The sequence below is a fragment of the Triticum urartu genome, chromosome 1A (genome assembly GCF_056163025.1).
Source record: "Triticum urartu cultivar PI428250 chromosome 1A, HENAU_Tu73, whole genome shotgun sequence".
NCBI classification, from domain to species: Eukaryota; Viridiplantae; Streptophyta; class Magnoliopsida; order Poales; family Poaceae; genus Triticum; species Triticum urartu.
This window is the reverse complement of record NC_141873.1, coordinates 328,450,226-328,462,862: the sequence shown is the minus strand read 5'-3', so window position 1 is coordinate 328,462,862 and position 12,637 is coordinate 328,450,226. Positions and strand designations below refer to the sequence as shown.

The window sequence follows — 12,637 nt, the reverse complement described above, 5'->3', positions numbered from 1 at the left end:
ATGTTCTCATTTGACTCCTCAGTCAATATACTCATATATAGATGACCTAGTCATCGCCAATTGCTTGATAGATGCTAGAGTGTTTGTGCATGCTCTGCCACATATTTCATTTGCCATTTTATTGTGTGAGCATGTTGGTTGCATATTTTTCTCATTCGAGGACATCCACTTGTTGTTTTGATTGTTTGGCGTTTTTCTCTTTTGCCAAGTGGATGAACAAGAATGCCTAAGAACCTCCTCTAGCTATGTATGCTTTTCTCGTCTCAAACTCTATTCATGCTACATCACAAAGTTCGATCAAGTCAGATTCGAACCACTCTGTGTGAGGAGCACTCGGAGTCCCCGATTCGTCATAGACTTAAACTTCCAAAACCTGTTTGTGCATTTTGGTATGACCGAGTCATCCACTTCGGTCACACCTTGTTCACTAAGTTGATCTAGGTTTTCAATATCGGTGCAACCGATTTGAACTTTTTAGTCACACCGAGTTGAAGTAATTGCTTGCGATTCTGCATCTCGGTGCCACTGAGTTGTTCCACTCGTTCACACCGACAGGGTCGGGATATATATACCGACGGGTTGAATTTTGGAAATTTCTCCAAAACCCTTCACCCCGCGCGTGTCCTGCTCTGCCTCCTCGGGTCTCTGGATCATCTCCTCGCCGCCAGCGACCTCCCGCCGCTGGTTTCCATCGCCGTCAATGGAAATATACTCCACCATTGTCGCCATAGCGAACTCCTGCCGAGCTAGGGTATGAGTTCGACTCTTTGTGCTATTTCCGAGCTCCGATTCGTAGAACATTACTTTGCCATGATCTTTACCACGTATGCAAACAATCTATCCAGAAGAAAACATCCTTAGATTAGAATTGATTTGAAAATTTAGGTTTAGGTCTCCACCGGACTCATCTCGGACCGACCGAATTGTAGAAATCGGTCTCCCCGATTTGGCTTAGGCCATAGCACATGCATTTTCAGTCTGACCAAAAATTGCAAATTGGTGTGATCGAGTTCGATTCTCTGTGAAACCCTAGCAGTCTCGGTGCCACCGAACTGTGACTCGGTCTGACCGAGTTCACCAGTTTAGGTTCCAAAAGCTGCTTCAGTATCACCGAGTGTATCAAATCGGTAGCTCCGAAACGCTTTCTGTGGAGAACTAAAACTAAGTTTTTAAGTCATCTATTTTGCAAAAACTCTGCACTTTGTGATGCTCATCCACTCTACCTCATCTACATCTATTCATAGGGTCTGCTGTCAGTAAGTTTTCAAAGATGTCTGATTAGAGTGACAGTCAGAACAGGTTTGAGGAACATGTGAAGTTGAGTGAGGGTTCAGATCCCTCAAACACTTCTGATGATGGCAGCAGGAGCACTCCAAGTAACTTGCCAAAGGCAGCCACCAGAACAAGGAAGAAGAGAACCTCAGATTCAGAGGATGGGGACTATGTGGCTACTGAGGAGGAAGTAAGCTCCAAGAAGAAGGTGCTGAAAAAGGAGTATGGCACAGCTGCTATAGTTAAGACAGGGATGAATAAGAAGGCTCCAGCAAGAAGGATTCCTATGTCAAAGGCCATAGCCTCTACTCAAGAGACAATGGAGTTCACTCTTGAACCCAAAGAGGCTGGAGAAGGCAAGAAGAGAAAGGAGAGGGTCAAGAAGACCACTGCCAGAGTTCTAGGGAGATCATCCATGTTAAAGGATCCCGCAGAAGAAGAGGAAGAGGAAGAGGATGCTCCAGCACCCAAAGCTCAGAAGCTTATGGGAGATGCAATTAAGTCAGGGGCTGCAACATCAAAGCCCAAAGCTGCTCCCAAAGCTCAAGCTCAGAAGCCCACTAAGCCCAACAGGAACACCAAAAATATACCTGCTGAAGAGAAGAACAAGGCTCTAGTGCCTCAAGCTGAAGAAGAGGATGATGAATCTCTTGTTTTGACAAAATTGAAACCCAAGATCCCAGAACACAATGATACTCATCCAGTGGCTGAAGACATGCACATTAGAAAAGATGCTGGACTGAGATTGTGGAGATAGTCTGATCCCTATGCTGTGAGGAGAAGGACTGCAGTTGACTACAGGTTCCACACAAAAGAACATCAAGACTTCTATGAAACTATTTTGCTCAACAAGAAGCCCATTGTTTGTGACATGAGATGGGTTGATTGGGAATTCATCAAGGATAATGAAGATCACTTCCCAGGAGTATATGACAGGTTCAAAGCATGTGGAGTAGATGACTTTGTTGGACAGAAGCTCACAAAATGGAATGATGAGCTTATCATGCAGTTTTACTCCACTACTCACTTTTACCCAGATGGGAAGATCATATGGATGTCTGAAGGTACTAGGTACCAATCCACTATTGAAGAATGGGCCAAGGTGATCAATGCCCCAGAGGAACATGAGGATGACTTGGATGTGTATGCCAAGAAGAAGAAGGACCACAACTCCATGGCAAACATGTACAAGGAGATCCCAGATAAAGCTTTGGAGACTCACAAGCTTGGATCAGTACATTACTTGTTGTCTGGTCTGCCTACCATCAACTGGATCCTAAGGCACACATTGCTACCCAAGTCAGGAGATCACAAGATGATCAAGGGGCATTCTATCAACCTGCTACAGCTTTTTGATGTCCCTTAGAAGTTCAAGGTCATGAGTCTGATTGTAGAGACAATCAATAGGACTGCTGCTGGCCAGAAGAGAACATGTGGGTATGCTCCACACATTCAGGAGCTCATCAACTCCAAGATGGTCACATGAACATATATGTTGGATAAAGAGCATCTACCCTTATATCCTGATTTTGAAGACAACACTGTAGTGATGAATGAGGAGGAACCATCATCAGCTCAAGCACAGGAGAAGAGAGCCAAAGCAAAGGCTGAGAAAGCTGCCAAGATGCCAAGTGTTTAAGAGGCGTCTCAAGTTTTCCTGAAGAGAAAGCAAGATCAACTTGCATATCTGATCCAGTCTACACTAAGGATTGAGAAGGGCTGGGCCACCCTGACTCAAAACTAGGAGAGCTTGGAGAGGATCATAGAAACCAAATTTTATGATCTTGATATGAAGGTAACTGAGATTCAAACATCAGTTGAGCAGCTCCAGGAGGAAGCAGAAGAGAAGAGAGGGAACGCAACTATTGATGCATTTCAGTGAGTTCCTAGAGGACAGAGGTCTGCTGCAGTGCATGTACCTGATACAAGAGCAACAACATCAGCACCAGCAGCCACAGCTCCAGTGCCACCTCCAGCATCCACTCCACCAGCTCCAACTACATCAACGGATGCCTTCGTCCATGGAGTTCTCTCTACACCACCTCCCGAAGACCAAGCCTGAGAGACGCATAGCACTATGCATGTTTGAACTTTTTGGTAACTTGTTGCCAAAGGGGGAGAAATATTTATAGATCATAGGCTTTGAGAGAGTGTTTTGCTTCTTTGCTTTTGGTTGAACTTTTTATTGTGTGCCTGTGTGAGATACTTTATGTCCTTGTGTGAGATACTTGTGTGATCATGTGATTGATCATATGCTACGTTAATGCTTGCTTGGATGATACTATCTTTTATATCTCTATATGATCATTCAATTTATTTGGTGATGAGTGCACATTTTTAATGTTTATCATTTTGAGCACTCCACTAAGATGTATGTGACATGGAAGAGTAACCCATGATCCTAATCGATTGTACATTTGCATTCAAAAACAAATTTTAAATAATTCACAAATTTAGGGGGAGCTCTTGCTTATCACATACTTCTCAAAGCAATGATGTATTTCAATCTTATAATCATTTGTCGAAGCTTTGATCTATATGTTGTCATCAATTACCAAAAAGGGGGAGATTGAAAGTGCAACTATCCCTGGGTGGTTTTGGTAATTCCTAACAACATATAACTCATTGAGCTAATACTATTTCAAGATAAATATTAAAGGAAAGCTCAATGATTGGCATGGCATGGATTAGAAATGTGGACCCCTCAAAATTCTAAGGACAAAAGATTGGCTCAAGCTCTAAATCTCAAGACTCTGCATTTTACCTTTTAGTGATCCAAGATCACATTGAGTCCATAGGAGAATCATATACTATTAAAAGGGGATGAGGTGCTGCTTAATGGGTTACTTGCTCAAAATGCTTAGTGATATGCTCCAAAACCCCTCAAACACTTTCTCATATCCACATATGTCCCAAACTAAAAGTCAAACTCGGCCCCACCGAAACTTTCCATCCGGCGTCACCGAGTTTAGTTGACATAGCCACTGCCACAAAACCCTAGTCTTTTCGGTCTCACCGATAGGGATCTCGGTCTCACCGAGACGGGATTGCAAACTCTCGGTTTCCCTTCGTAACGTTTCGCTCTAACTGAGATGAGCGATCAGTCCCACCGAGTTTGCAATGCAAACTCTCTGTTTCCCCTTCATAACGTTTCGGTCCAACCGAGATGAGCGAATCGGTCCCACCGAGTTTGCCTGACCAACTCTCTAGTTAGCTTATTACCAAAATCGGCCCCACCGAGTTTGTGTAATCGGCCTCACCGAGATTACGTTATGCCCTAACCCTAATGAAATCGGTCCCACCGAGTTGACATGTCGGTCCCAACGAAAATCCTAACGTTCACATTTTCAACTGAATCGGTTTGACCGAGTTTTCTGATTCGGTCCCATCGAGTTTGGTAAACTATGTGTAATGGTTAGATTTTGTGTGGAGGCTATATATACCCCTCCACCCACTCTTCATTCGTGGAGAGAGCCATCAGAACATGCCTACACTTCTATCATACATTCTCTGAGAGAGAATCACCTACACTTGTGTTGAGATCAAGATCTTCCATTCCAACCACATAAATCTTGATCTCTAGCCATCCCCAAGTTGCTTTCCACTAAAATCATCTTTCCATCAAATCCAATTATATGAAAGAGAGTTGAGTGTTGGGGAGTGCTACCTCTTGAGCACTGCGTTGGTTTTCCCTTGAAGAGGAAAGGGTGATGCAGTAAAGTAGCGTAAGTATTTCCCTCAGTTTTTGAGAACCAAGGTATCAATCCTATAGGAGATCACGCTCGAGTCCCACGCACCTACACAAACAAATAAGAACCTCGCAACCAACGCGATAAAGGGGTTGTCAATCCCTTCATGGTCACTTACGAGAGTGAGATCTGATAGATATGATAAGATAATATTTTTGGTATTTTTATGATAAAGAGAAATAAAGATGCAAAGTAAAATAAACAACAATAGAAATAACTAAGTGTTGGAAGAATAATATGATGGAAGATAGACCCGGGGGCCATAGGTTTCACTAGTGGCTTCTCTCAAGAGCATAAGTATTACGGTGGGTAAACGAATTACTGTCGAGCAATTGATAGAATTGAGCATAGTTATGAGAATATCTAGGTATGATCATGTATATAGGAATCACGTCCGCGACACGTAGACCGAAACGATTCTGCATCTACTACTATTACTCCACACATCGACCGCTATCCAGCATGCATCTAGAGTATTAAGTTCATAAGAACAGAGTAATGCTTTAAGTAAGATGACATGATGTAGAGGGATAAACTCATGCAATATGATATAAACCCCATATTTTTATCCTCGATGGCAACAATACAATATGTGTCGGTTCCCTTTCTGTCACTGGGATCGAGCACCGCAAGATTGAACCCAAAGCTAAGCACTTCTCCCATTCCAAGAAAGATCAATCTAGTAGGCCAAACAAAACTGATAATTCAAAGAGACTTGCAAAGATAAACCAACCATACATAAAAGAATTCAGAGAAGAATCAAATATTGTTCATAGATAATCTGGATCATAAACCCACAATTCATCGGATCTCGACAAACACACCGCAAAAGAAGATTACATCAAATAGATCTTCAAGAAGATCGAGGAGAACTTTGTATTGAGATCCAAAGAGAGAGAAGAAGCCATCTAGCTAATAACTATGGACCCGAAATTCTGAAGTGAACTACTCACACATCACCGGAGAGGCCATGGAGTTGATGTAGAGGCCCTCCGTGATCAATGCCCCCTCCGGCGGAGCTCTGAAAAAGGCCCCGAGATGGGATCTCTAGGGTACAGAAGGTTGCGGCGGTGGAATTAGGTTTTCGTGGTGCTCCTGGATGTTTGGGGGGTACGTGGATATATATAGGAGGAATAAGTACGTCGGTGGAGCAACAAGGGGCCCACAAGGCTGGAGGGCGCGCCCCCTGCCTCGTGCCCTCGTCGATCGTTTCTTGACGCCCACTCCAAGTCTCCTGGATCACGTTTGTTGAGAAAATCATGTTCCCGAAGGTTTCATTCCATTTGGACTCCGTTTGATATTCCTTTTCTTCGAAACCCTAAAATAGGCAAAAAAAACAGCAATTTGGGTTGGGCCTCCGGTTAGTAGGTTAGTCCCAAAAATGGTATGAAAGTGTAAAATAAAGCCCATTAACATCCAAAATAGATAATATAATAGCATGGAGCAATCAAAAACTATAGATATGTTGGAGACGTATCAAGCATCCCCAAGCTTAATTCCTACTCGTCCTCGAGTAGGTAAATGATAAAAGAAGAATTTTTGATGTGGAATGCTTTCTAACATATTTCTCAATGTAATTTTTTTATTGTGGCATGAATGTTCAGATCCAAAAGATTCAAGATAAAAGTTTAATATTGACATAAAAATAATAATACTTCAAGCATACTAACTAAGCAATTATGTCTTCTCAAAATAACATGGCCAAAGAAAGTTATCCCTACAAAATCATATAGTCTGGCTATGCTCTATCTTCAGCACACAAAATATTTAAATCATGCACAACCCCGATTGTCGTGGAAACGTCATGTCAGATGACCTAGTGTGAGGACTTAATCATGAGGCCAACGCATCTACATAGTAGCTTGAGAGGGGTTGGTTGGAATTGAGAGACGCGAGGCGGATCAACAGACAAGACAAGGGTTTAGACAGCTTCGGGCCCCGAGAAACATCATCCGGTAATAGCCCTACATGTTGTTTGTGGCTAGGTCTCATTATGATCATGAGGGAGTCGCCGCATAAGCTGGCTCTCCTCTTGTTATGTCTAGCCTTAACGATTATCTCTCTCTCTCTCTTCGGGTGCCCTGCCCCTCCTTATATATGTTGAAGGGGCGGGTTATATGACTAGTCCTAGTTGGATTAGGATAACTATATTACAAGTGGAGTCCTAGTCTTGCTTCCTTTCTAGGAGAATATTCCTTATGCCTTTCCTTTTAAGCCGGCCCACCATCACATGAGCCGGCCTTCTGGGCCTTGGGCCTTGTCATCCATCTGAAACACCCACTGGGTCACCAATGTGTCTCCAGGCTCGTGAGTCGTCAGACCAGTGAGCCGCCAGCCTCGTGAGTCGCCAATCCTCCCGCGGGTTAACAATGAAGTGCCAAGTCCTAGCCGGGTCATACATCTGGCCAGGTCATACAGCGGGGTGTATCCCCGACATTAGCCCCCAGTTTAATTTGGATTTATCCATGTTAAACTGATCCTGCAAAATAACTCAAGAACAAATTTGACAGGTTGTGCTCCGGGTTAAATATTCTCCTGAACTGGGACCTGATCATCCTTAAGTCCAATTGTCATTTCCTTCTTCCAGAAAATCCGGGTCAATAAACCAGCTTCATACTCAATTTGCTAACGTTGGTTTCTCACAGAGAAATATTGTGAAGAATAATCCACTTGAGTCGGCTTCCAAACCGCCGGCTTAAAAACATTGGTCTTGAAATACTCATCTGATATTCAGCCGGCTTAAAGATGTAGATCTTGCCGATTTATGATTGCCAAAATTGTCGGGTTATAAACAAATGATGCCGAGTCATGTAATTGTTGCTGATGCCGGGTTAATCTTATGATGACGTCGGGTCATAAACTTTGCAGATTTCTCTGATAATAATATAATACCTGATTTGCTCAAAACTGAGAATTTGAAGTTATTCCTCCCTTATATGCATATCACCTGTAGCCCCCAAGTGCCGGGTTGTCATGCTTGCAGCAACCTGGGACTTGTAATTGCCTTATGCTCATAAAAATTTCAACTAGTGTAGCCCCCAAGGGCCGGGTCATTATGCAATAATGAGCAGGGACTTTGTAAATATGATCATGTAAACTTGAGCAGCAACGTGTAGCCCCCAAGGGCCAGCTCAGTAAGATATTACTGAGCTGGGACTTTGTATATGATTCATTGATAATAACATCATATCATATAATCTCCACCATGGGGCTTGAACCCACATCCACAAGGTTAAGAGCTTTGTACTTTACCAACTGAGTAGTGGATCTTTCAATATAATGGATTAAGGCTTGTGTACCTTGAATTTTCGACAGGAGCAATTGATAGCCCCCAAGGGCCGGCTCATTTAGAACGTGATAAGTCAGGTCTTCAATAAGTTGAGCAAAAAATGACTTTGCATTAGCCCCCAAGTGCCATGATGCATGCTGGCAGTGACATGGGACTTGCATATTTGATGTAATCTCAATTTGAATAATGTAGCCCCCAAGTGCCGGGTCGTAAGCCTGCGGCAACTCGGGACTATTCCTCCTATTGTAGAATAAACCATATCCATTGATAAAATAATAGCCATTGCGCCAAAGCGACTTTGAATACCTTATCTGTTGACAAGTAAATCCGGGGTTTAAATACCCGGCGGCTCTTGACCGATGGCGATTCAATACACCTCCATTGTAAGCCAGAATTTTTATAACCCGGCGGCTTATAGCCTTTGAGAAAATCCAGAACGGATAATCATTTTGAAGCATCAATTTTAATGATGAGCTTGGACTTAAGCATTTATATAAGTCATAGTTCTGCAAATCTTGCATAGAGTTTAAACAACATATGCCCTGGCGACTTAACGTCAAAAGCCAGAGCGGGTAACCACCCAAATGTAGTCTTATACTGCACACAAGTAGATCACAACAACCCTTGGCGGTTTACCACAGGGAGGGTCATAATATCTTACATATGACCACTGATGTGTAAAAAAGGAGTCACAGATAAGCCTGTTATGAATCATAACTTTGAAACATAACTATAATATCATACCTGTGATATTGAATTTGCACTACCTGTTTATGTGACCTGCACAGTAAGGGTGATAACCCAATCTTTAGAAGCCAAGACTTCCAAATGTTTGATGATTGTCATATGCTGGCGACTTATCGTCTAAAGCCAAGTCGGGCTAAATTTAAACCATACTTATACTTAGATCTGGCCAACAAACCTCAAGACAAAAACAAAGATTGTTTTCAAAAAACTTAAGCCAAATAGAAAGAAAAAATTGAGGCTTCTGATTCGAATACGATCAGTAAACCGGACCAAAGGGGTTAGGCTAGGATTCGAATACGATCATGTAGCCCCCAGTGGCTTTGGCGTTGTGCCGATCAAAAGGGTACTGACAGCTATGTTCTCTTTGGTTCGAATATGACCTATGTTTGAACAGGAAGCCCCCAAATGACCTTGAGAGTTTTTTTAACGACTCTGATTCGAATACGATCAAAGTCGGACCCAAAAGGGGTTAAACTATGATTCTAATACGATCAAGGAGCCCCCTAGTGAGTTTGGCATTGTGCCGATCAAGAGGGTACCGACAACTATGTTCTCTTTGGTTCGAATACGACCTATGTTTGAACAGGAAGCCCCCAAATGACCTTGAGACTTTTTTAACGACTCTGATTCGAATACGATCAAAGTCGGGTCCAAAAGGGGTTAAGCTATGATTCGAATACGATCAAGAAGCCCCCTAGTCTTAAGACGACTCGAGGAGTTGTCTTGAGATTCTCCATACTTGGCCGTGATATAAACCGGCATATAGTTGAACAGCGGAACACTGAAATTTATGTAAACCGAAGGTTCGAAGCGATTTGACAATCTTCGCAACACTCATTATACACTTCCGGTATGAGTTATTCAATAAATCTCCGTGATATGACGGTCACTTTTGCAGTAGACAATTTTTCCTGCACCAAAAAACCTCACAAGACAGAGTAATTGCTCTTTCAAAGAAAGCAATATGTAATATAAAAATATATAATGAATGGACTTCACCTGGTATGTTAGGCCAGTAATTATCACGGTGAAGCTGAAATCAATCATAGCTGAGTCGGCCGCAGGAGTAGACCGATGAGTCGGTCGCGGCGTTGTAAGCCGGTGCGAACGAGCAAGTTGTCCTCTGCGCTGTAAACCGGCGCGGACGCGTGAACCGGCCGCGCGGGCGACGGGCGAGTCGTCTGTGGCGTTGTAAGACGGCGCGGACGGGCGAGTCGACCGACGCGTTGATGTAAACTGGATCACAGTGACGGCGACTTGCGCATGTTCATTCACTGGATAATATGGCACCGACGAAATGTCGGTGCAGTATGATGCCTCATTTATAATAAACAATTGCCCTGCATAAAAAAATATCGCAATCCAAAATAACTGTTTCATAAAAATTTATATGTGTTTATTAAAACAGACTGGATGGATATCACCTGGTAGTGTCGTGCAGTGGACGTAACAGTTCACAGCAACTAGCACCCAATCAGTCAACTAGTACTAGTGTTTCTGTAGCAACAGTAGCTACACTAGCAACCAAGGGGTAAAGTATCATTGATCTTTGCGGATTAAGTTGTACCAGTAGCTGACGTGACTTGTCTTGATCAACATGGAAGCAGCAGTGGTCACAACAAAAGCCAGAGAAAAGAACACAGGAACCGGCAACTCTCCTTCGCTTGATTCCTGCTCACGCATGTACCAATATTAGACGTAACACGATGACGGCTCCAGGGAGACGGGCGGGTCGCGATTGCGCGCGCATGGAGCAGAACAGAAGTGCGCCTGATGAGGATATCAATACCATTGTTACACCCACAGCCCCTACTGTTACATATACTGGACCAATTGCTAGAGCTCGCGCACGCCAATTAAATTACCAGGTACTTTCGTTTCTTGGTAATGATTCTAATGTTCATGAGATTATGATGCTGCCTAAATTGGATACATTTGTTTTGCTTTCAAATGAAGGGCCTAGCTTGGAGAAGGCTGAACATTGGAGCAAGAACACGCATGAAGTTGATGGCATGCGCAAGGGGATCAAGAACGGAGTTACAACTGATGATTTCAGGACTTTGAAGCCGCCATAAGGAGTGCATGAAGCCATGGACGAAATATACAAGATGCCACTTCATAATATTCGTCCATAGGCTATTCTAGGTGCTGCGTCACCTTATTAATGGGCCAGGCCCATGTAATTTCGAAATACTTAAGTATAGGCTATTTTTAGAGTCCGTATGTGTGGGGAAACAAGAGTTAGGGTTGGATTCGGACCCCACCCTCAAGGGCCACGAAATTCCCCTCTCTTCCTTCATATATACAGCCCTTAGGGCGTCGTTTAGATTTTGGGTTTTGTTTAGATTAAAAGTTCGCCATAGCTGCAACTTCGCGTACTTCGTTTGTGTCCAACGACCAGACCAAGACGTCACAGAACCCCACCTTGATCAATAAAGCTTTCATCTTATGTTCGCAATATCCAGATTGCAATCTCAGTTTCTTGCTTGTTCTTCGTTTGCTCGCAGGAAACAGGCCCTCGTGGTCAGGTTGATCGTGCTCCGGCGTGGTCAATAACCCCTCGGAAGTTGGTTTAGCGATTGCTAAGGCGCGACGTCTCGCACGTTCGTAGTCGGATCGTCAAGGTCGACTCCCACAGAAAACGATAGCCACCATCTCATCGAAACATCGAGACACCTTTGCCTCTATCAAGTGGTATCAGATTTCCAGGTTGCTCGGTGAGATTTTACAGTTTTTCGTAGATTAGATCGAGTCTGTTCTTCATACCTACAGTCCACGAAAAAGCCACACAAAAAAAAATTAGGGTTAGTTCATCATATCCGAACCAATCTGAGCCTTTGCATAATCTTTTTAGGGTTTTTGCTTTGTTGAATTTGCGGTTGCATCGTCGTGTCAAGTTGCTGGTCTTAGAGTCTAGTCTTTTAGAGTTTCGAGTTCTGGTCATAAGTTGTCACGCCGCCGCCGCACCATCATCATCGCCCATCTACCACTTTTGCTTATCCGCCACCGCTCTGAATCCTTATCCATATACCACTACCAATCCGTATTCATATACCACCATCAATCTCTATCCATATACCACCACCGCTACCATATACCACCACCGCTGCCATATACCACAACCATATATCCACCACCAATCCGAGTTCTTCTCATATTAGGTTTGTTTTTGAGATCAATCTCAATTCCGATTCGTGTTTCCTTGCCTGCGTAGGTCTCGAAAAAAAAAGTCTGGAGACCCCCGGGCAGTTTTTAGGCCAAAATTTTCACGGGCAAAAATATTTTTTCCCTATCCTATTTTTAGGCTTTTCTGAGTCTTTTGAGCCACGTGCCATCATAGTGATTTTTTGTCGCACTTTTTCGTCGTCGCTGCCCTGATTTCCGAAAAAAAAAGTGGAAATTTTTTTTTCGTGCCCATCCTATCAGTTTGACGAGGGAAGAGTTTTGAGACACTCGCCATTATAGTGATTTTTCGCAAAAAAAAAGGAGCGCAAAAAAAAAGAGGAGCGCAAAAAAAAGCGAAAAAAAAAAGTTCCAGAGTGTGCTTTTCCCTTATTTACGTGCAGCGCCGTGATTTTGT

At 43.2% G+C, this 12,637-nt stretch overlaps 1 protein-coding gene across 1 annotated transcript in view; it reads right to left on the bottom strand.

Annotated features, from left to right (window-relative positions):
• Window positions 1-9,914: 9,914 nt before the first annotated feature.
• LOC147991081 (uncharacterized) overlaps window positions 9,915-12,637 on the bottom strand; it is a 40,245-nt gene continuing 37,522 nt past the window's right edge. Inside the window, exons 2-3 of the mRNA XM_087538520.1 lie at window positions 10,057-10,397; window positions 9,915-9,968 (exon numbers count right to left, since the gene is read on the bottom strand). Of these exons, the coding sequence (XP_087394646.1) occupies window positions 9,915-9,968; window positions 10,057-10,397 (395 nt within the window). The remainder of the gene's footprint in view (window positions 9,969-10,056; window positions 10,398-12,637) is intronic.